This window comes from Acinonyx jubatus, chromosome E1 (assembly GCF_027475565.1).
Source record: "Acinonyx jubatus isolate Ajub_Pintada_27869175 chromosome E1, VMU_Ajub_asm_v1.0, whole genome shotgun sequence".
NCBI classification, from domain to species: Eukaryota; Metazoa; Chordata; class Mammalia; order Carnivora; family Felidae; genus Acinonyx; species Acinonyx jubatus.
Window position 1 is genome coordinate 22644082 of NC_069397.1, and position 22212 is coordinate 22666293.

The 22212-nt window shown below is 47.9% G+C and overlaps 2 protein-coding genes across 8 annotated transcripts; both read right to left on the bottom strand.

Annotated features, from left to right (window-relative positions):
* Positions 1–459: 459 nt before the first annotated feature.
* HEATR9 (HEAT repeat containing 9) lies at positions 460–14547 on the bottom strand. Of its 7 annotated transcripts, none has more exons than XM_053212823.1 (15): positions 13325–14547; positions 12127–12176; positions 10242–10423; positions 9856–9982; positions 9592–9648; positions 9343–9399; positions 8620–8677; positions 8145–8275; positions 4534–4716; positions 3814–3906; positions 3585–3704; positions 2441–2514; positions 1708–1759; positions 1179–1265; positions 460–936 (listed from the first exon to the last, which is right to left on the bottom strand). In XM_053212823.1, the coding sequence occupies exons 1-15, from the start codon at positions 13410–13412 to the stop codon at positions 556–558; spliced, it is 1740 nt and encodes a 579-aa protein (XP_053068798.1). In that variant the 5' UTR covers positions 13413–14547; the 3' UTR covers positions 460–555. The 7 variants fall into 7 exon arrangements, with proteins under 7 accessions (XP_053068798.1, XP_053068797.1, XP_053068799.1 ...); XM_053212822.1 differs by having other exon boundaries at positions 8112–8275; XM_053212824.1 differs by lacking the exon at positions 9343–9399 and having other exon boundaries at positions 8112–8275.
* A 131-nt stretch (positions 14548–14678) lies between these two features.
* On the bottom strand, positions 14679–21880 carry CCL5 (C-C motif chemokine ligand 5). Its single transcript, XM_015078409.3, has 3 exons — positions 21708–21880; positions 20394–20505; positions 14679–15162 (listed from the first exon to the last, which is right to left on the bottom strand). The coding sequence occupies exons 1-3, from the start codon at positions 21778–21780 to the stop codon at positions 15075–15077; spliced, it is 273 nt and encodes a 90-aa protein (XP_014933895.1). The 5' UTR covers positions 21781–21880; the 3' UTR covers positions 14679–15074.
* Between the last annotated feature and the right edge of the window lie 332 nt (positions 21881–22212).

The window sequence follows — 22212 nt, forward strand, 5'->3', positions numbered from 1 at the left end:
GATTTTCTATTTTTCCTGTTTGCAGCCCATTCTAGGCAGAAGCTCATCAAATTCTGGGTATAGACAAGGGCTTGATTTAGGGAGGCAGACTGGCCATTGGAACAGCTCTGTCTCTGTCTTCTCTTTCCCTTTTTGAGAAGGACATGTGACTGAGTGAATTAATACTCAGGGCGCCTGGGTGGCTCAGTCGGTTAAGCGTCTGAGATCATTTGGCTCAGATCATGATCTCACGGTTCATGGGTTCGAGCTCCGGGTCGGGCTCTGTGCTGACAGCTTAGAGCCTGGAGCCTGCTTTGGATTCTGTCTCTCCTCTCTCTGTCCCTCCCTGGCTGATGCTCTGTCTCAAAAATAAATGGTTGAAACAAATGAAAAATAAATAACACTTAACCAAGAGTGTGGAGACAGGAGTTTCAGTGCAGCCTCTGACAAAAGGAACAGCAGTGGTAGGTAGAGTGACACTCATTTATTCATGGAAGGTAATTATAGGTTGTTTTCCCAGGGGAACCTGAGAAGTAACATCAGGAAGAGAATGGGGGCTAGGCCCAAAGAACTGACCTATTTAGAGGTTTTAGCAAGGATCTGGAGCTGCTTCCTGATCCCTGGCACCCAGGGCCCTGTGGCCTGTGCCTTGTGTTTTGGTTTAGAGAAACATGTTGGGAAGGTAGAAGTGAGATAGAAGGCAGACTCTCTCTGGGCACTCAGCTTTTTCTGTTGGTCTGATGTGGCTCTGGACTTTGCAATAAACAAGGGGTTCAGCTGTGCTAGTTGAAAGTCTTGGATATTTAACTCTTCTGGGTTCTCAAGGTCTTTCCGGAACCTTGTAGGCTCTGCCTCCTCATTGGTCTTAGGTGCTTCATATACAAAGATAACCTTGTTCTTTAGCTTGTTTTGGATCCAAGGATCAGTTGAGGCCAGGAGAGTTAATGTTTCTTGTAGCTGCATTGAAACAAAGGTCTATGGCTGGTTTACTTCAGGCTAAGGCTGGGAGGGGAGGGGGTGTCCCAGTGAGGGGGTGCTCTGGCCACAGGCCACTGGGGTCCCATGGAATGAAGTCAAGGTATAGTGTGTGAGGGCTTATTCCCTTTCCTCCCTCCTGACAAAGAGCAAGTGGTAAGGATGGATGGGGGAGGCTTGGAGGAAGGGTAGAGAAGAGGAAGAGGTGGGCAGGAATGCCTTACACTGTTCTTCACAGCCTGGCTCTTTTCCGCATCTAGCATGTCCAACAGCAAGTGGAACACTTGTGGGCTGTGGATCCCCAGGACGCCCTGGCAGAGGCAGAATGTGCCTAAGTAGTCAGCCTACGAAGATGCCCCATCTGTGCTCTTTTCCATTCTAGTCTCCATGATGACCCTGTCATCTGGCCTGGAGAGAGGGGGAGCTGTGGCTTCCCAGCTGAGGTGTATCCCTTTCCTTCCCTTTTGGGGCCACCGCATTGGGTTCCAGTACATACTGTTCACCAGAAAGAGTCAAGACAATTTCTGCAATACCTAAGCAATGCCTCTCATACCCATCTCCTGTCCCTTATCCCACCTACTTCCAATCCTGAAGAAAAGGTCATTGCTGAATTCGTGGTAGGGCTGGAATTCTAATATAAACCACCAAACCTCCCCAAACTTTACAGTCCTTTCTTCCCTGAAGTAATTGCCCTCAATTGCCTACTCCCCTTGCCATCAATACATCTGGTCAGAGAAGCAGGGCTGGCCTTACCAAAGAGATGACTGCTTCCTGGCGCGCAGTGGCATTTGAGTTCATTAGTTGCCTGTGTGGAAGGAAGTGAATGTGTTATCCAGTTAGAGGGTAGGAGGAGGAGGGCTGGTTGTTTCTTCTGACAGCCCAGAGTGAATCGAGCACAAGGCCAGAGAGTGATGCTGATTACATCAATTTCTCCCTCTTGTTTCTTGGGTTAGGGGCTGGGAAGGGAAAGGCAGATACTACAATTTGCCAAGAGGTACCAAATGACAATTAGGACTTGCATCTGTCCAGAATTCTACCTTTTTATTTTTTTATTTTTATTTTTTAATGTTTATTTATTTTTGAAACAGAGACAGAGCATGAGTGCGGGAGGGTCAGAGAGAGAGGGAGACACAGAATCTGAAGCAGGCTCCAGGTTCTGAGCTGTCAGCACAGAGCCCGACGCAGGGCTCAAACTCACAGACCATGAGATCATGACCTGAGCTGAAGTCGGAAGCTCAACCGACTGAGCCACCCAGGTGCCCCCAGAACTCTACCTTTTACAGGTCCCTTTCATGTCCTCATCTTAATTCGAGCTTTATGTTTTATATTTTATAGCAGCCCTGAGTGGTAGGTATTAGCAGTACCCTTTTGCCAATGAAAATCCCAGGGGTCAAAGTAACTTGGCCAGGGGCACAGGCGAGAACTGGGATCAGATTCTCAGCTCTCTCTGACCCTGTGCCCCTTTCTGCCAGCCTGAGCCACTCACGCCTCCACCAGGTTCATCATCGTAGGCTTCATCTTCAGCTCTTCCACAGTTTCAGCCACAGCCTGCCTCATAGCCTGAAGAAGGATTAAGGTGGGACAGTAGAGAAAAGGAATGCAGGAGTGTGCTTTAAGTGCTCACAAACCTTTACCTTGTGCTATGTATGGTCCTTGCCTTGAGGTCTGGTAGGGGAAGCGTGCGGGTGAGTAGACATGTACACTACTGTGGTAAGTGTTACAAATGAGCTAAGTATAGGGTGAAAATAGGGCCTCCTCAGTCTGGATACCAGCAAGATGTTCTGGAGGAAGCAATGCCTCAGCTGCAGCCTGAAAGGTGGATGGGAGTTAACCAGTAGAAGGGTGGGGGTGGGAGATTTTGGGGCAGAGAGGAGGGCATGTACAAAAGCTTAGAGGCCAGAGAGCACAGAGAGGTTAGGAAACAAAAAGGAGTTCAGCGTAGCTAGGTGACCACACCGAGACTCTTCAGAGTGGGGCACTCTGAGGAGTTACACTGAGATAGCAGGTATAAACCAGGACAGGGTGATCTTAAGCATAGCTGGTGTGTGGCCGTGAGTGGGAGTGGGGAAAGCTGAAGCTAGAGAGGTGAGCAGGCCTTGGGTGGTGAAGGGCAATGTAAGCCATTCTGAGGGCACTGGGGAGCTACTGAAAAATTTTATGCAGAGGTGAGACACAATCTGATTTACATTTCAGAAAAATGGCTTTGGAAGTTCTGTGGCTGGTTCTGTAACAAGGTAGAATAGAGATAAAAGCAAAGGAACACAGAGGAATGCAGGGTTGATTCTGGTGGAGGTGATTTGGGAAAGCTTTCCATAGGAGGTGTTTGGACTGGCCTTGCAGCAGCAATGGTATTATAACAGGCAGAAGGAGGGAGGGAGTGAATAATAGCATGAGATAGTTTTCACCTTGCAGAGGGAGGGAGGGTTGACTTGTCATTGTGCTGAGAGAACTGCCTCCCTTGCAAAGGCAAGGTGGCTTGAAAACATGGGCTGCATTAGGGGAACAGGGAATGCGTTAGAGTGAATGTGATACGTTTTGGGGCAGTGTGATGGGAGCCAAGTCAGGGAGGTCTTCAGAGAAGGGAGAGGAGACGGGTTTGGGTTGCCTGGGCTTGGGAGCTTTGGTCTCACAAGGAAAGGTTCATTGTAAGTCTTCCTCCAGAGCAGGTCAAATGTGAATCCCTCCAGCCCTTGTGCCTGGATCTTTTCCAGTCCAATGGTCTTGAGCATCTGGGTGGCTTCAAAGCGGTGCTAAGGGCAGAGGTGGGGAGGTATGAAGGATAGACTCTTCATCATCCCTCTTCATCATTCCCATCCTATTGCTGGAGAAGGAAGGGTGCTAGGTAGCCTTAGACCTTACCTCCAGGACACTAGAAGAGCACAGCTGGTCTAGGATGGCCCTGATGACTGTGGCTGAGTGTACATGCATCATCTTGACCAGCATCCTAAGTGCCTGTGGGGGGCAGGCAGGTGGGATGGGGTGTACAGGGCCAAGAGGCATCTGGATGGCCAGGTAGGCTTGAGGGCTGAGCCTAAAACTCACAGGGAACAGTTGGGGTCCATTCTCCTGCCTCTTGGCCTCTTGAGTGAGAGCATGAGTTCATGTGTGCACATATGTGCACATTTTTTTTTAATGTTTTTATTTATTTTTGAGACAGAGACAGAGCATGAGCAGGGAAGGGGCAGAGAGAGAGGGAGACACAGAATGTGAAGCAGGCTCCAGGCTCCAAGCTGTCAGCACAGAGCCCGACACGGGGCTCGAACTCATGAACCGTGAGATCATGACCTGAGCCGAAGTCGGACGCTTAACCGACTGAGCCACCCAGGAGCCCCACATATGTGCACATTTAAAATGAACACTATTTCAAATCAAACATACACAGACATGTGCATGTATGCTTATGTCTACGTGACCCCATACTCATGTATATACATATTCACAGACACACAGAGGACCCCACAGTGTTCCCTGCTGAAACTTCTTTGGTTGAGTATGATGGGGTGCAAACTGTACCAAAGTCAGCACTGGCCTTTGGTTCCCCAGCACTCCCCAGGGAGTCCAGCCTTCTGCCCCTCACACCTTCATCCGCTGGGTTTTGGACCCTTGGCTTAGGCATTGCAGCAAGAACTCTTGGGCTATTTTGCTGCAGGGCCTCAGGAAACCCAAGCACAAGGCTGCCTCCACAGCTGCTTCATTTGATGACTTCTTTATCAGCATCTGCAGAACAGGCACCAACTTCTCTTCATCCCCGACTTGAGTTCTCTGAGGGAGACAAGAAGTGAAATAGCCAGGGGAACTATATCTTCATCCAGACATTGTTAAGAGGGCAGTTCACTCTTACTTCCAGAGCATTCTTCTTCCTCCCTAAAATGAATCTCATGTCATCAGATTAATTTACCCATGTCCCCTTATTTTTGCTGTCATCCACATGCTCCTAGGTCATATCCCTTCATTTCTCTATGACATCCATCCTGGATGGATGGATGTCATTCTCTTTAACACTTCTGCTGTCTTAATTCCTGACTTTAAAAAATATACATGCCATTGATCCCACTCCTGCTATCCAATAACCTTGTCCTTCATTCTGTGTCAGCCCCTAATTCTCAGGTTTTTATCATTACCCATTACTACGGCTTCTCCATGATCTCCATTTTATGGATCCCATTCTCTGACCATCACCGCTTATCTTTCCAGCTAACTTCCTGATGCCAGTAATTGTTGGACTCCACAAGGATTAACAATTCACTGAGCACCTTTTTATTGCTCATTTTCTTCACTCTCTACCCAGCTTAAACTTCATGGTCCTACTATAGTCACTTCTCTGCCTCACTCAACTCCTTTACCTCTTCTTGCTTCATTGTAGTCAACTTCCCACTTTGTGCCTGTACTTTCTGGAGAAAAGCCCACAGTCATGATGGCTGATCTTGCTTTAAACATATGAACACAAACCTCACATAGACCCTTAGTCCTACCTAGTAACCGTACTGTTTTTCCTTGGGCAAGTCTTTTTCCCTCTCCTGATTCACACCCTGTCCTTTTGGAACCTCTAACACTTCTTCCTCTGTTCTTATTCTCAGCTGATGACCTTGCTTCTTTACTGAGCAAATAAAAGCAACTAGAAAAGAAGTTCCAAAGACACCTAACCACCATTTCTATCCAACTTTCAACACCTGCACGTATATGTTCTTCCCTTCCTCTTACTACTGGGTACTCTGACCATCTATCTAAAGTCAATCTCTCTACTTGTGTGTTAGATTTCATCTCTTCTCACCAAATCAAGAACATTTGTGCACAACTCTTTCTTCTCCCTTCAAAATTATCATTTTTCTGACTACTGGATCATTATCCCTTAGAATAGAAACATGCTGTTATTTTTCTTTTTTCTAAAATCCACCCCCAGTACCAACTACAGCCCTTTCCAACAACACTTGGAAAATTGTCCATTCTTGCCATCTCTAATTTCTTTCCTCCCGTTCACTCTTAAACTCATTATGTCAGACCTATACCCACCCCCACCAAAATTGTTCTTGTTAAGATATTCAAGGATTCCTGCATAATCTGTGTATTGATTCTCAGTCCTTATATTATTCGATACAGTTGATTTGTTTCCTTGATATATGTTTTTCACTTGATTTTCAGAATCTCAAGACTCTTGAGTTGTCTTCCTACCTATTGGCCACCTATCATTATTTCCTGGTTCTTCCTCTTCTCCCTGAGCTCTTAATGTTGGGATGCCCCTAGACTTGATTCTTGGTTCTACTGACCTCACCTAATTGAATGACATTAAATGCTGTCTGTATGCCAACAACTTATAAATTCCTTTCTCTAGTTCAGACTTCTAAACTCCAAATTGTACATACAACTGTTTACCTGCTGTCTCCCTTGGAGGTCCAATAGACATCTCAAACATAACTTGTCCAAAACAGGACTTCCGATACTACCTTCAAACCTGTTCCACCTGCAGCTTTCTCCATCTTAGTCGATAACAACTCCATCCTTCAGCTGCTAGGCCAAAACCTTGGCTTCATCCTTGTTTCCTCACTGTCTTTTATAGTTCACATTCTACCTGTCAGAATTTTACTAGCCCCACTGCAACCACCGTGGTCCACGCCACATTTATATCTCACCAGGATTGCTTTAGTAGCCCCTAATTGGTCTTTCTGCTTACACCTGACACCCCACCCCACCTCCCCATATTTCTCAGAACAGCAGTCATAGTGAACCTTTTGAAATGTAAGCTAGATCATGTCACTGCTTTGCTCAAAATGTGTAATGGCTTCTTACTTCACTCAGAGTGAAAAGCCCAAATACTAAAGTCCAGAAAGCAATGACCTAGTATGATCTAGTCTAGTGGATCTAGTAGATCTAGATCTAGTATAATTGAGTCTCCTGTTTACTACTTTGACATATCTTCATTTCCTACTGCTTTCTCTATTCCCACTCCGCTTCAGCCACACTGGCCTCCTTGCTGTCCCTTGACCATCCAAGCACGCTCCTGCCTCAGGGTCTCTGCATTGATTGGTCCTTCTGCCGGGAATGCCTTCTTTCAGATAACCTGCAAGGCTAATGCCTTGACCCTCTTTATGTCTTTGCTCAGATGACCCCTTCTAAATGAGGCCTTCCCTCCCTTCTGGGTTTAAAACTACGACCTGTTCCTGTCCCCATTTGGCATTCCTGATCATCCTCACCCTGCTATGTAATTTTTCCACTGCACTGGTTACCTGTAACATACTATATAATTAAGTTTATTGGTTATTAAATATCTCCTCGACTAGAAGGTAAGCTCCACAAGAGCAGGGGATCTTAGCCTGTTTAGTTCACTGCTGTATCTCAAGGGCCTAGGACAGTGCCTGGCATGTGATAGCTGTTTAATATATATTTGTTGAGTAAATGGATGGATGATGAATTCTACTTCACGTGGAACAGTGATGGGATCAAAGTAAGAGGATCCTAAAAGGGGAAAATTTTTGATTAGTGTCAGCAGACTCTTGATCCCTTTCCCCTCTTGAGAGAGGTTTTTTCTTTAGTAGGTTTTTAAGGATGATAATGATTACCACTTAAAAAGCACAGGCGTTGAACTAGATGCTTCACCTACATTATTGCATTTAGTCTTCCCAACATTGCTATAATTACTATCTTCATTTTATTTATTGGTTTAATCCATTATTGGTTTTTAGTTTTAGAAAGAGGGTGAGAGTGCAAGCTAGGGAGAGGGGCAGAGGGAGAGAGGGAGAATCCCAAGCAGGCTCCGCACTCAGCACAGAGCAGGACACAGGGCTCCATCCCACGACCCCGGGATCATGATCTGAGCCAAAATCAAGAGTCAGATGCTCAACTGACTGAGCCACCCAGGCGCCCCTAATCCATTAATTTTTATGTTGGTTTCAGGTGTGCAATATAGTGATTCAGCAATTCTGTATATTACTCAGTGCTCACCACGATGAGTGTAGTTACTGTCAAGAGTTTAGAAATGGACAAACTGCGGCTCTGAAAGCTGGCTTGTCAGAGCTCGTGTGACCACGAAGTGGCTATGCCAGTGCTTCTGTGCAGGGAAGCTATTCCACAGGGAACTCCACAAAGACAGTGTCTTCTCCCATCAAGGCTAGGAGCCGGGTTACCTTCTCCCTGACCTAACCCCAGCCAACACCATCAATTACCTTGCCCCAGTTACTGACTCTCCTCCCAGTCACCTTGTCTTTGGGGACAGCAGCCTGGGAGTTGAGAGCCACTCGTAGCCGTGTCAGAGAATCCATCCTTTCCTCCTCATTTTGCCCCTTCAACTGTGTGATGAGAACCTGGATCACGTGCTTATTCAGGCAACCTTGGACAGGGAGGGTCCTCAGGTCAGGGCAGAGCCTCAGGGACTGTTCTTCTCTGCCAGGATTCATTTGACTCGACTGTGCCCTCAAGACAGAAGTTCTAAGTACTAGGTCCTGAGGTGTTACCCATCTTCTCAGGACACTCATGCATGGCTGCAGTTCCAGGGGCCCTCTCTCTCCCTCCAGTCTCTTCTCTCTTTTCACCCCACTTTCCTCTCTCTGCCCACAGTGCTAGGCTGAAGTGACTTTCCTTACTCAAAGGGGAAAGGAGCTCCTCTGCTTCCTTTCTCACCTTTCCCTACTTCTCCCTACCCCCCCACCCGCCCCAGGGAGAGGACACACTCACCCAGGAGGGCCAGGCTTCGACAGGCCTCAGACTTCACTTTCTCTGAACCGGTTTGGGCCTGATTTAAGAGGCAGGTGGTGGAAACATGCCATAAGTTGATGGAATGTCAGAGCTTTCAGAATCATCTCAACTTTTCATTTACAAATGAGGAGACCAAGTCTAGAGAGTGACCTGTCTATGCTGAAACATAGAGTACAGGCAGGGCGGTGCAATGGAAGGAACACAACTTGGGAGTAAGACTTTCGTTCAAATCCCTATCCGGTATCTAGTAGCCATGTGGCCTTGGGCAAGTCACCTGGCCTCTCAGAGCTTCCATTTATCTTTAGAAAAGTGCAGATACTACCACCTATTCCTAGTTTGTAAGATTTAAATGAGAATATGGACAAGAAAGCATGTTCCCCATTATAAATTGGCATATAAACACGGGGGATTAAATCAGTTAAGGTAGAGAATGAACTCAGTCCAAGTTCTTTCCTGGCTTTTCAGTTGAGGGTCTTTCTGTTAGACAAAGGGGACCTTCACATTCCTCCATCCCCATCAAGCTGTCCTTCAGAGAAGCCAAGGGCATGAGATAGTGCATGCTGCACACTGGCAGCTCTCCTCACTGCATCTGACCCAGCATCGTTGCACCCTGGCAAGCCTTGTCTGTGCCCATGTGCCCGTGCTCTACACACCTCAGACCCTGTTCCTCCTCTCATGAGCTTCATGTGGCCTCAGACTCACCACCTGCCATAGTGCCTCCATGACAAACTGCTCACTGACGCCCAGGCACCCCAGAGCCTGCAGGAACAGGGGTGGAGGAAAGGGAAGAGCCCTCAGGCAGCACCCCTATGAGTTACTGTCCTTTGGATACAGCTGGAGTTTTGCCTTGGAATATCTCCTCCCTCCCTCACTTCTTCCCCCAAGCATCTTTCTCCTCCCCAGCTCAGCTAGCTCCTGTGACTATGCTCCACCACCCTTGCCACCTCTCACCTGTGCTGCATAGAATTGCTCAGGCTCTCTGGGAGATTCCAGGCTTTTTGTGAGTTCCTGCCCATCCAAGGGAGCCAGTGGAAAGGAAGAAAGGGATAAATATAGTTGTAGAACTTCAAACAGGTGCTCATCCAATCCAGTCCCTTTTCCTTTCCTCCCTCCATTTTGCAGGCAGGGACTGAGGGCTGAAGGATAATGTGAGCCCAAGGTAAGGACACCCACAAAGGGAGTCTCCCCATTCTCCCTCCCACCGTGGTCCCTGACCTTTAATCTTTGCCACTTCAGGGGGTCCCCAGCAGGGTCTGAGGGCTTGGATCCCATCTGAGATTGTATAGTCAGCTTGCTCATAGGGAGATGGAATTTTTGGATGGGGGTGCCCTCTTTGAGTTGCCTGTGTGAGAAATTGCACAGGCTGGCCTTGGACCCCTTGTTCCCTCCCTCCTACTTCACAAACTCTCCTCTGCCCTTGATCCTCAGCCCAGCTCAGAGATGGGACCAGAGAAAGACGGATGAGCCTCCTCCTACCCCAGGGTCCTCTCTGGGATCTATAAGCTGGGCTTGCCCCACCCCCTCTCCCACTCCTACCTTCTCCTTCTTCTCTTTCCCAGAAAGTGTGGAGGGTGTGGAGAAGAGGAAAGGTCAAAACACACCTAGGGTGATCTCTCATTTTCCGCAGCATCTTCTCGGCCTCCCGTTCTTGTCGCTTATCACATAGGGTGTGCCAGTGTGTGTAGACCTCAGGCTTCTTGCAGTAGCAGTAAGGCACTGAAAGTGGCTTGCTTGGGTGCTGCCTCCAGCACTCTGGGCTAGGGGGAAACTCCTCCTTTGGCATCTGGGGGGTGTGAGTGGCACAACAGTGGCAGGGGGGTGTTCCTCAGCCAGGAAAAGGACCAGGATAAGAAGGGACTAGGTGGGATGCCTGGGTGGCTCAGTCAGTTAAGCATCCCGACTCTTGATTTCGGCTCAGGTCATGATCTCATGGTTCGTGGGATCAAGCCGCATGTAGGCCTCTGTGCTGACAGTCAGGGGTCTGCTTGGGATTCTCTCCCTCTCTCACTGCCCCGCCCCTTCTCGTTCTCTTAAAATATATAAACATTAAAAAAAAAAAGGGACTAGGTAAGAGAGACACCCTTCAGTCTCTCATCTGAGCTAGAGTCCGGGACTTCCTACCCCTACCCTGTGTGACTTGGGCAAGTTGCTTCACCCACCAAGATCTCAGTCTTCTCATCTGCAGAGTGGAGCTAAGAATCCTTGTTCTTTCTGTACCCGTTGTTGCAAAGGACAAATGGGATAAAGACTGTGAAGCCATTGTTGATCTGTAAACCAGTCTTAGTACACAATTTGGTTATTTGAGGATCTCAGAGCACTTTGAGAAGGCCTTCAGGGCAAGGAGATAGGAAAGGCAAGGGGCGAGGCAGATGTGGAGTAAAGAGGGGAAAAGACAGGCTACTGCTCCTTCATTCAGGCATGCAGCAGGTACTTACTGAGCACCTAAGTGCCAAGCATTGTCCTAGGTGCTGGGGAGGCAGGTGTTACCCTGCTCTCATGGAATTTAACAGTGTCATTGGAAAAGCAGAATTTCTTTAAATACTCTATCTCTTAGGGGCGCCTGGGTGGCTCAGTTAAGTGCCCGATTCTTAGTTTTGGCTCAGATCACGATCTTAGGGTTCATGAGATCGAGCCCCGTGTTGGACTCCACGCTGACAGCATGGAGCCCACTTGGGATTCTCTCTCTTTCTCCCTCTCTATGCCCTTCCCCCACTCATGCACATGTTCTCTCACAAAATAAATAAACTTAAAAAAATCTATCTCTTAAATGGTTGTGAAACTGTAGCTCTGATTGTAGTGAAGGGTTGTGTGTAGGTCAGGGGCTTTCTCTGCAGATTTGGCTTGGATTCATTCCTATTTCTTCTCCAGTCTTCCTCAGAGTCAGTTCTTTGAGCAACAAAGAAGAGGGGCTTCAGCCGGTGGTTTTCAGTTTGGTGATTGAGAAGATCATAGTGAAGATTGTCAAATCTTTGCCATTTTTTTCAGAAAGTGTAGTATTGATTCACAATGAGCAGGGTTGTCAGATTTAGTGAAAACCAAGCAAATGAAAAACAGGACGTCCAGTTAAATTTAGATTTTAGGTATTGGATACCCTATTTGGGACATATTTATACTAAAAAAGTATTCATTGTTTATCTGAAATTCAAATTTAGTTGGGCATCCTGTATTTTATTTGGCAACTCTAACTATGAGGATCCCTGTGCTAATGAATAATGACTCATTATTAAGCACTGCCTGCATAGCCCAGGCCTTACAGATAATATGTTGTAGCAACTCTACAAATGGATCAGGACAGGGAGCCTGTGACAGAGGAAGCTCCTGAGACTCAGGGAGGGAAAGTGACTTGTCCAAGGTCACACAGAGTTAGTGGAAGCCCCAGGGGTGAGTGTGTAAGGGTTCTGTGAACTGACCTTAATGAAAAGGGACCATCTGCTGACGCTCCTACTTCAACAAAGTTCCCAGGGTGGCAAAAGTTAGGTGTCTTACCTGGTAGCGGGACAAGGGCAGGCGAACAGGAGCCATGGCTTTTCTGAGTTCTGTGGTACAAATGGTGGGCTAGGAATCACCCTTTTAGGCATTCACTTATTCAGCATTTAGTGAACACTGTGTATTAGAATTACTGGGGGGAACTTTTAACCTGCTTCGGCCCTATGCTAGACTAATTGAATTTGATTCTCTGGGGATAGGGCTTAGGTATTTTAGAGAGTTCCCCAGAGGATTGTTTTTTCCTTTAATATTTATTTATTTATTTTGAGAGGGAGAGAGCACAAGTTGCAGAGGGGCAGAGAGAGAGGGAGGGAGAGATAGAGGGAGGGAGGGAGGGAGGGAGAGAGAGAGAGAGAGAGAGAGAGAGAGAGAGAGAGAGAGAGAATCCCAACAGTGCAGAGCCTGATGCGGGGCTCAAACTCACGAACTGTGAGATCATGAACTGAGCCGAAACCAAGAGTTGGAGCTTAACCGACTGAACCACCCAGGTACCCCTCCCCAGAGGATTCTAATGTACAGCTGATGGTGAACCACTTGTTCAGTGGTTCTCAACCTTGAGTGTGCCATAGAATCATCTGGGGAGCTTGTTAAAATCAATTTCTGGCACTCAGTCTGAGTATAGATTCAGTAGATCTGGAGTGGGGGCTGGGAATTTGCATTTCTAACAAGATACTGATGCTGTTTGTCCTGGGAACACACTTTGAGAACCACTGGTCTAGCTGGTGAGACAACTGTTTACTAGTAACTAACAAAGGGAGAAAAATGTGAAGATACAGGCACAGGTGGTACAGATGAAGGCCCCCCTACTCTGGCTGTGGGGATCAGGGAAGGTTTTCCAGAGGCGATCATACACAGGCTCAGTCTTTAATCCACTTAGGGGGTAGCCAGATAGATAAGGGGGAAGAGTGTTAGGTTCAGGGAACAAATTCTTTCAAAGACTGGGAGGTGGGGAATTGGGTAGAGAGCAGGGTGCAGAGAGGTGAGCAGAAGCTGGGGGGACACACAGATGTCCCATCTTCGAGGGCCCTGGTGACTTACTTTGAAGGCTGTGGGGAGCCATCAAAGTGTCCAATGGCCTGCCCTTACCCTTCCTGTGGATTTGTTGAACTCACCAGACCTGTGTCTGGGAGAGGGAGCCAGAGAGCTTTTCTTTTCAGGCCCCACCTTGATTCTGTTCCTGTCTGTATTCCAGCCTCACCTTTGGTCCTCTCTGGGTACTCCAGCCATGGGTACTTGAACATCGATGTGGCGATGTCAAGGATGTCAGCTGATATTTCGTAGGCCATCGTCTTCTTCTCCTGGCGGGGCCAGAGGGAGCCCAGACAGGGCAGTACAGGGCTGTTGAGAATGTGGGGGAACAGCTGGGGAAGACCTGTCCTCTGTGGCACAAGAGGGATTGGTGAGGAGTCGGGGCTTCTGTGGGTAGAAGCTTCTGAATGTTTTGAGCAACCAGGTCTCCTAGGTAAATGGAAGACTCCGGTTCCATTCCCCAGCTCCGCCCCCAACCCCTCTCCGATTCCATTCTCCAGCTCCGCCCCCAACCCTTGGCATCTAACGGCTGTGGCCTTGAGCCAGTCGCTTTACCTCTAGGAGCTTCAGTTTCCTCATCTGAAAAGCTGGAAAGTCATGTCCATCTGGGAGTCAGAGGGGCTGAGGTGAGGCATAAATGCGAAGGAGAGTCAAAGCATTTGGTGAACTGTCAAGCTCATATCAGCCCATGTGGGGGGCAGGGGTGGTTCTTAGGATTAGTCACCAGGAAAATGGCAGGAACGGGAAAGCCCCTTTTATATACACACCTCCCTCCTTGGCAGCAAGAGACTGGGCTTTTGTCTGTGTCATGACGAGCTGCCTTCCAGACCTCCTACTTTTGCATATGTTGTTCGCTCTACCTGCAAGTCCTTTCCTTTCCTACCTGCTAAACTGTTTCTCCAATCTTTCCAATTTCATTTAAAGGTTATCTCATCTCTGAAGTCTCTTTTGTCTGCCTGGGCCCCCCTCCTCACCTCCTTCAGTGGTATCCTTCCCCTCTACCACCGCCACCCCAGTGTGACCACAGCCTTTTGAACAATTGCTTCCTTTTAGGTGTGTATCATACATTTAATCTGCCTAAAGGTAAAGATTGTGGCTTGTGGCTCATTCACCTCTCCACTCTCCACCCCTCCACAACCCCCCCATGCCTGGCATAGTGCCTGGCACACAGCAGGGAGCTGGCTGTGGCAAGAAAACATGAGCCGCCAGGCCATCAGACTCAACATCACCATCAGTAAGCCCATGAGACTCCACATGACCACCAGTAAGCTGACATGTACCCTGATGTGCTGCACTGAGACAGCGGCACCCATGCGGTGTCCCTGCTCAAAATGTTTAACCTGGATCTAATTATGAGGAAACGATCAGGCAGATCCAAACTATGAAATATTCTACAAAGATTTGATCTGAACTCCTAAGAAAGAAATACTTGAAGACAAAAAAACGTGTGCTAAAAGTCACTAAAAGACATGGCCACTAAATTCAGTGTCAAATATTGAAAATCAAACCAGGAGCCTGCTTGGTAACTGCGACGAGAATTTTAATGGAAAGCTGATTTCTCACATTTGCCAGTCAGCCCTTCGCAGCGAAGGGGCTGCGAGGGGAGATTTGGCTACAGGAAGCCCAGTCTTTCTCCCTTCTTCGCCTCCAGAGACATACTGACTTCCTTTCTGATGGCAGAGCTGCAGCCTGAAGCTCAGAGCCAAGAGACTTTCTGTGCATAAGTCAGAGCCTCAGGAACTCTTGGAAGCTTTAGATGGAGGAGGCTTTTATAACTGCTGCTTAGTGGTGGAATATGCACCCTCCCAGGAGGGAGTGGGAGTGGGGGGGGGGGGTGGGGACTTTCCCAAGCTAGTTAGGACATAAACAAGAAGCGGCAGGAAACTTTGCACAAGTTCAGGTTCTAGGTGCCCTCCATCCTAGTTCATCTCCAAAGAGTTGATGTAGTCCCGCACCCATTTCTTCTGTGGGTTGGCACACACCTGGCGCTTCCTCCGGGTGACAAAGCTGTGGGAGAAGAGAACAGGATGAAACCTGGTCAGCACCCGGACAGCCAGGTTTGGGGATAATGGTACTGGGGTGGAGCATTTTTGAAGCTCCATGAGATTGGATTTGTAGCTTCTAAGGAAAGGATGTTTCCTCGTCTCTTGGGTCATATGGCTCCAAGCCAGAAGCAGATCTGTGTGCATTTTAACTCCCACACAAACATATGCAGCCTGGAGAGCTAAGGGGATATGGAATCTGAGGGGTCCAGGGTTGAGCTGGTCAACCACTAGCCTTTTCTCTGAACTTCTTTGTCTCAGACCCTGTGCTGGGTGCTCCAGATGTAGAGCAAAGAGGTGTCTTCTAGGAACTGAGTGACGGTTGAGTAGGTGAGACATAAGAAGTGGTAAACATGTGATTTTTCTTTAGATAACAGTGTCTGGCACAGGGTAGATACTCAACAAATGAGTACATCTCCGCATGTGGGGGTGAATGAAAGGACATGAACCTGAGTCTGGATTTTACCACTTAACCTGGCAAATAACTTAAGGCCTCTGAATCTATTTGTTTACCTCTAAAATACATAGAGAGGGGCACCTGGGTGGCACAGTCAGTTAAGCGTCAGACTCTTGATATTGGCTCAGGTCATGATCTCACAGTTTATGAGATTGAACCCTGAGTTGGGTTCTGTGCTGATAGCGCAGAGCCTGCTTGGGATTCTCTCTCTCCCTCCCCGCCACCAAATAAATAAATAAACTTAAAAATATATAAGTAGAGATAATTCCTACTTTGCACTGTTGTCGTGAAACTTAGTATGTGGGAGTTTTGGAATACCACACATGTATTATTATTGGAATGTTATGGGACTTCTTCTTTAGGATGGATCAGACCAACATGACACCAAAGGTCCTTGTACTGGCATCGTGCTCACAGAGGTTGAAGGTCCCCAGATATTGCCAGCGTCAAAGCACTTCTACCAGTTAACTGGCCAGAATGCAGAGGCCTCTGAGAGCGAGAGGCCTTATCTCTACAGGTGTTGATAGCATGCGAGAGGCCTTATCTCTACAGGTGTTGACAGCATGTGTTGGAGGTATCAAAGCCTGTGGGGCTGGGGCTTGGTCCAGCTGCCTGTCTCATCTGTTTGCTGGGATACTGGTTCTATGGGGAGCAGGGGAAGGGTGCAGGGGTGGAAACCATGGCCTGGATAGCGGTGCTGTGCCAATTAACATGTTCCTTTTGGGCCAGCCCTGTCTACTTGGACCTTTCTCCAAACATTATGAGGCCAAATGTTTTCAAAGTGAAGGCTTAGGTTGTCTGGTGAGAACGAGGATTTCTTGGTTTCTTTTTAGGTTCTGTCCTGAATAGTGCTTGCTCTCAAGGAAGCTGCCTCTCCTTTTCTGAGACTCAGAGCCCCTTGACCATCTCTCTTTCTTCCGCTCTAGTGTGCAGAGGGAGGGGGTGGGGAGACAGAATATTGTGGGCTCTCGTGCCTCCTAGTGTTTGTTTTCTGATTTGGGTGCTGAGGGAGCCAGACCAAGACCCTGCCGTTGTTCAGCCAGAAGTCAGACAGGAAATCCTGTAGACTTGCTATCCTCTGGCCTCAGCCCCTTAGCCTGTGGCCAGGAAATCAAAAGGGCAGGAAACAAATATCTGGGGTGAGGGTTTGTTTCTCAGGCCTCCGTTTCCTCCTAAAGAATGTGAGACTGAAGAACAACTCCTCCTGGCCAAGCTTCTCTCCCTGCCCCCATTTTGGGGAACCCCTACTTGCCTGATTTCCCTCCTGCCTTTCTGCTTGTTCTCTTGGGAGCAACCACCTTCACCTGCCCCTTGAGAACAGGTGTTCTCAAAATTGCTGCCCTTTTCTGTGTGTGTGTTTAATGTTTTTATTTATTTTTGAGAGAGAGTGGGGGAAGGACAGAGAGAGAGGGAGACAGAGGATCTGAGGTGGGCTCTGTGCTGACAGTGGAGAGCCCAATGCAGGGCTCGAACTCACGAACTGTGAGCACATGACCTGAGCTGGCATCCGACACTTAACCGACTGAGCCACCCAGGTGTCCTGTTTTTTTTTTTTTTTTAATGTTTATTTATTTTGAGAGAGAGAGAGCAAACATGAGTAGGGGAGGGGCAGAGAGGGAGGGAGAGAGAGGGAATCCCAAAGCAGGCTCTGCACCATCATCACAGAGTCCAATATGGGGCCTGAACGCCACAAACCTCGAGATCATGATTTGAGTTGAAGTCAAGAGTCAGACGCTTAACCAACTGAGCCACCCTGGTGCCCCTCTATGTTTTTTCTGCCCCAAGTCGCTGGGCCTAGGGCTTAATGGATGTTTATTGAATGAGTTAGTGAACGAATTGCATTCACTCATCAAGTTTTACTTGTCACTTCTATGTATATAATCATATATTTGGAGGAGGAAGAGCAGTTAACACATATCAGGTACAACTGTGTGCCAGGGAATATTCTAATATTGTTTTTCATTTCATTATTCTCACTTTGACCCAGTGAGGGAAGAACTCCTATTTCACTCCATTTTGCAGATGAAGAAATGGAGGCTCAGAGAGGTTAACTGATGGATGCAAGCTCCTGCAACTGCCTAGGGGCAGAGCTGGGACTCTAACAAAGACTGACTAGCTCTGGAGCCAGTGCTCACCAAGACTCTGCTATAGATTGCCACTCTAGTATCAAGAGACCCTTTCCTCCTATATAAAAAAATTCCGGGGTGACTGGGTGGCTTAGTCGGTTGAGTGTCCGACTTCAGCTCAGGTCATAATTTCAAGGTTCATGGGTTCAGGCCCCATGTGTCTCCATCTTTCTCTGCCCCTCCCCCACTTGCACTCTGTCTCTCTCTCTCAAAAACAAACATTTTTTAAAAATTAAAAAAAAAGGGGCGCCTGGGTGGTGCAGTCGGTTAAGCGTCCGACTTCAGCCAGGTCACGATCTCGCGGTCCGTGAGTTTGAGCCCCGCGTCAGGCTCTGGGCTGATGGCTCAGAGCCTGGAGCCTGTTTCCGATTCTGTGTCTCCCTCTCTCTCTGCCCCTCCCCTGTTCATGCTCTGTCTCTCTCTGTCCCAAAAATAAATAAACGTTGAAAAAAAAATTTAAAAAAAAAATTAAAAAAAAAAAAGCCCTATCTCTAGCGCCAGCACTGTTTCCTAGCTCCCAACCCCCCTTCTCACACTCCGTGCTGGACATTGCCACAGGGTTTTTATGCTGCCACCTTGGCTCTTTCCTCTTTAAACAGCTCTTCCTTGAGACTTCAGGGGGCTCCACACTTCTCCAGCCATCTGGGTCAAAACCTTCATGTCACCCTTAACCCCCCTGTCATCCTTGCTCCTGACCTTACATCACCTGGCGGGGCTTGCCAACTCGGCCCTTGTCTCCTTCCCTTCCCTTCATGTCCCGTTCAGCCTCAGTACCGCTCGTGTGGATGAGCATAACAGCTTCTTATCTGGACCTGACTTTCCAGCTCACTTCACACTCGATCTGATGCTTTGGCGTAATTGTGTTGACACTCAAGGTCCCAGTGCTTTCCTACACAGGGATGCTGCATCAACCAAAGGAGAGTCTTGGCGACATTCGCTCTGCCTAGTGTACCCAGTCCCTCAGGCTTTTCTCAAACAGCACCTTTTGCAGCAAACTTGTCCCTTCTTCCAACCCCAAGGTGGGATGTGCTCCTGCTCTCCTTTTGTAATGTTTTTATTCACGGTTGCTCTAGTCATTTTGCATTTGTCTTTGCCTCGGATTAGACTGAGTCCCATGAGGGCAGCGATGGTGCTTTATTAATCTCTAGCTGCCCATAACAGGTGCTCAAAGAAGGATTGTTTTCTTTTGAAAAATATTTGCCTTCAGAAATAAAATTAGTAGTGCTAAATATTACCACTGACTTCAAAGGATGCACCAGAACTAAAGGCAATGCTGAATACCTACAGCTTTGCAAGTGTCCCAGGAGTTTTTGGATTAAAAAACTTCACCGTTATATAGGAAAGTTCTTGATTGCCCCATTTGCGTTCTTTAAGTCTCTATTATCTTAAATCTCTTTTTTTTAACTTTATGTATTTATGTTGAGAGAGAGAGAGAGAGAGAAGGTACAAGTGGGGGAGGGGCAGAGAGAGAGGGAGAGAGAGAATCCCAAGCAGGCTTTGCACGGTCAGCACAGAGCCTGATGTGGGGCTCGAACTTACGAACTGTGATATCATGACTGGAGCCGAGATCAAGAGTCAGACACTTAACTGACTGAGCCACCCAGGCGCCCCTCATCTTAAATTTCAAAAGCAACTATTGACCTTTCTATAGTAAAAAGAGGAGGCTCCAAAGACAGTCTCTATCCCTCACTTACTTTGCAACGTTGGGCAAGTCCCCAAACCTCCCTGGGTCTCAGTTTCATTGTCTGAAACATGGAGAAAATTATGCATACCTAACAGAGCTGTTACCATGAAATTGAGAGAGAACACACAAAAACATTTGATACACAGCAGGCCCTTCTAGGTAGTAGGGATTAATTTTTTTTAAATGTATTAGTTTTCATTTAAAGGAAAATCTCGGGGCGCCTAGGTGGCTCAGTCGGTTGAGCGTCTGACTTCAGCCCAGGTCATGATCTCGCCGTCTGTGAGTTCGAGCCCTGCATCGGACTCTGTGCTGACAGCTCGGAGCCCGGAGCCTGTTTCAGATTCTGTGTCTCCCTCTCTCTCTGACCCTGCCCTGTTCATGCTCTGTCTCTCTCTGTCTCAAAAATAAACATTAAAAAAATTTTTTTTAATTTAAAAAAAGGAAAATCTCATGTCATTATTTCTTCACCAACTGATAATTTTTTTTAAAATACACTCTAACTAGGATCCTGACCTCTGACCTCTCCTCCCTAGATCCTCTGAGGTTGTAGGTGGACTTGACTGGGTGTAAGATATGGGGGAATGTGGGGTTCTTAATTGGAGAGGGATGGCCACATTGATCTTTTCTCCACGCAGGAACATTGTAGATCACGTTAAAGTAAAAGTCACGTCTCTAAGGATCAGAGACCTGATCCAGGGCATCAGAGTGGGGAGGACCCCCTGGGGACCCCTTGTCTAATTCTGTGTGATAGCAGAGGGGGGTCTGAAGCCTCAGAGGGAGGAGCTATGGCTATTTGGGCAGCTGGAGGATGGGTGGGAGCGGATAGGGCATCCTCTTAGAGGGCTCCTGTGGGGGACTGGCTGTGGGACAAAAGGTGTCCCTTCCTCACCCCCCACTCCCCCCAGAGGGTCCACAGGGCTGAGACTCACACGACTGCTGGCATGGAACACTTGCTGCTGGTGTAGAAATACTCCTGGAGGTGGGTGAGCGGCAGTGGGTGGGAGAGGTAGGCAAAGCAGCAGGGGGTGGTGTCCGAGGCATCTGGGAGGAGAAAGAAAGGAGACCCTTGTGTTCATTGCTGTTGCACATGGGGTATTGTGCTGGGTACGTTATCTTGGATAGACTTTTACCCTCCTTTGGCTGAAACTGAGGCTCAGAGAGCTACGGTCACTTGGCCATGGGCACATAGTAGCAGAGTGGGGATTCCAACAGAGAACTGAGAAGATCTCTGCAATCCCTTATCTAATCCTTGAGTCTTGCTTGGACCCCTCCCTCTGCACCATAACCCCCTGCCTTCAGTTCTGCGGACATGCTGGGCTTCCTCCTGGCTTGTCTTGGGAACTTTGCCTTATTCTTGCCCTCCTGGGATCCTCAATGGATTCACAAGTTGCTTTCTTTGAGAGCTGCGGTGGGGTAAAGGGAGGTTTCCAAAACTCACACTTCATGGCTCAGCCTCAACCCCTAAGAGGGGCCTGAACATATGTATTGCATCCTGGGAGCTTCTGGCGGAGGCATGGTAAAAAGGGCTCTGAACAGAGAAGGAGTTTTTCTTGGTCCGTTAATTCAGGATGACCCTGGAAAGGGTCAGTTGCCATTTCCCAGTAGAGTAGGAGTGTTTAAGGGCCAGGTAGAACTGGATTTGAACACCAGTTTCCCCACTTCCTAGCTGTGTGACCTCAGGCAAGTTACTTAACTCCTCTGGGCCTCTGTTTCCCCATCTGTAAGTCAAGCTCAGCCACTCAAATAGTAGCCTCAAATATTAAATGATGTGGTATATAGAAGAATCAGCCTAATAATTGATCCGTACCAGATTTTTAAAAAATCCTCTCCCAAGTCCCACTTTTTCCATCTATGAAATGGGGACAATATGACTGTCCCAGGAAGGTTTTACTAATGCTTAGAAGTTTCTTAGAAACCCTGCTGGTGATAGGCATGAGTTAGCTGTGTTTTGAGGTCAGTTTAGGCTACCTCTGACTGCTTATACCTCCGGCATCAGTCCACACTCAGCACCCGAAGGTCTTGGATGTAGACCTTGAGGACAGAAAAGTTGAGCAGAGGGTCCCTGCCATGAAGTGGCTTAGAGATCTATCAGGGACAATAGATCCTTTACTGTGTAAAGCAGTATATAGGAATGTAAATCATAGGGTTCAGACAGCATAAATACTGCAGTTGAAAAGAGGGCAAAGTCTGGGCCAATCTGAAGGTCTGGCCCCCGGGGCTGCAGTGGTCAGGACTTGACTTACATGGGGATGCAGAGGCAGGAGCGCAGAAAGCGGCAGTGAGGAGGACTGCAAAGGCAGCTGTGGAGACCTTCATGGTTCCTTCTGGGTGGAGGCTGCGGGAGATCCACCTGCTGTCTCAGAATCCTCTGCAGGGATTCTCTGCAGCTCAGACTGGCCCTTTATAGTCAGGCCAGTAGAGGGGGCACCACCCCACGGGGAGTTTCCAAAACAGTAGCCACACACTGGTTGATATCATAAGTGAAATTGCACAAAACGGAAAAGAAAACTGAAATAGGCTCCGGAAATTTGAGGCTCGCTCTCTCTTCTCCTCACTGTCTCTGATCCAGAGTGAGCTCATCGGTTCCTCCAGAACCACCCTCCAGGGCAAACCTCCATTTGCCGTCCAGAAGAGCTACTATAGGCATTTGTGGTGGAAAACCTGTTTCTTTGATGGCATCCTCAGCTTCCTCTTCTAGGGTAGGGATCCTCATCAGAGGTCAGGACACTGCTTCCTTGGGGTCAGAAG

Bases quoted from the DNA above. Each gene is read 5' to 3' on its own strand.
- HEATR9 (XM_027034356.2), bottom strand. From the start codon at position 13,412: ATGGCCTACGAAATATCAGCTGACATCCTTGACATCGCCACATCGATG. The intron at 3,705-3,813 runs GTAAGGTCTAAG...CTCTGCCCTTAG, and splicing joins GCTCTTCTAGTGTCCTGGAG to CACCGCTTTGAAGCCACCCA. The intron at 1,266-1,707 runs GTAAGGCCAGCC...TGCCTCTGCCAG, and splicing joins AGGAAGCAGTCATCTCTTTG to GGCGTCCTGGGGATCCACAG.
- CCL5 (XM_015078409.3), bottom strand. From the start codon at position 21,780: ATGAAGGTCTCCACAGCTGCCTTTGCAGTCCTCCTCACTGCCGCTTTC. The intron at 20,506-21,707 runs GTAAGTCAAGTC...TTCTCCTCCCAG, and splicing joins TCCTGCCTCTGCATCCCCAT to ATGCCTCGGACACCACCCCC. The intron at 15,163-20,393 runs GTGAGTCTCAGC...CTTCTCCCACAG, and splicing joins TGTTCCATGCCAGCAGTCGT to CTTTGTCACCCGGAGGAAGC.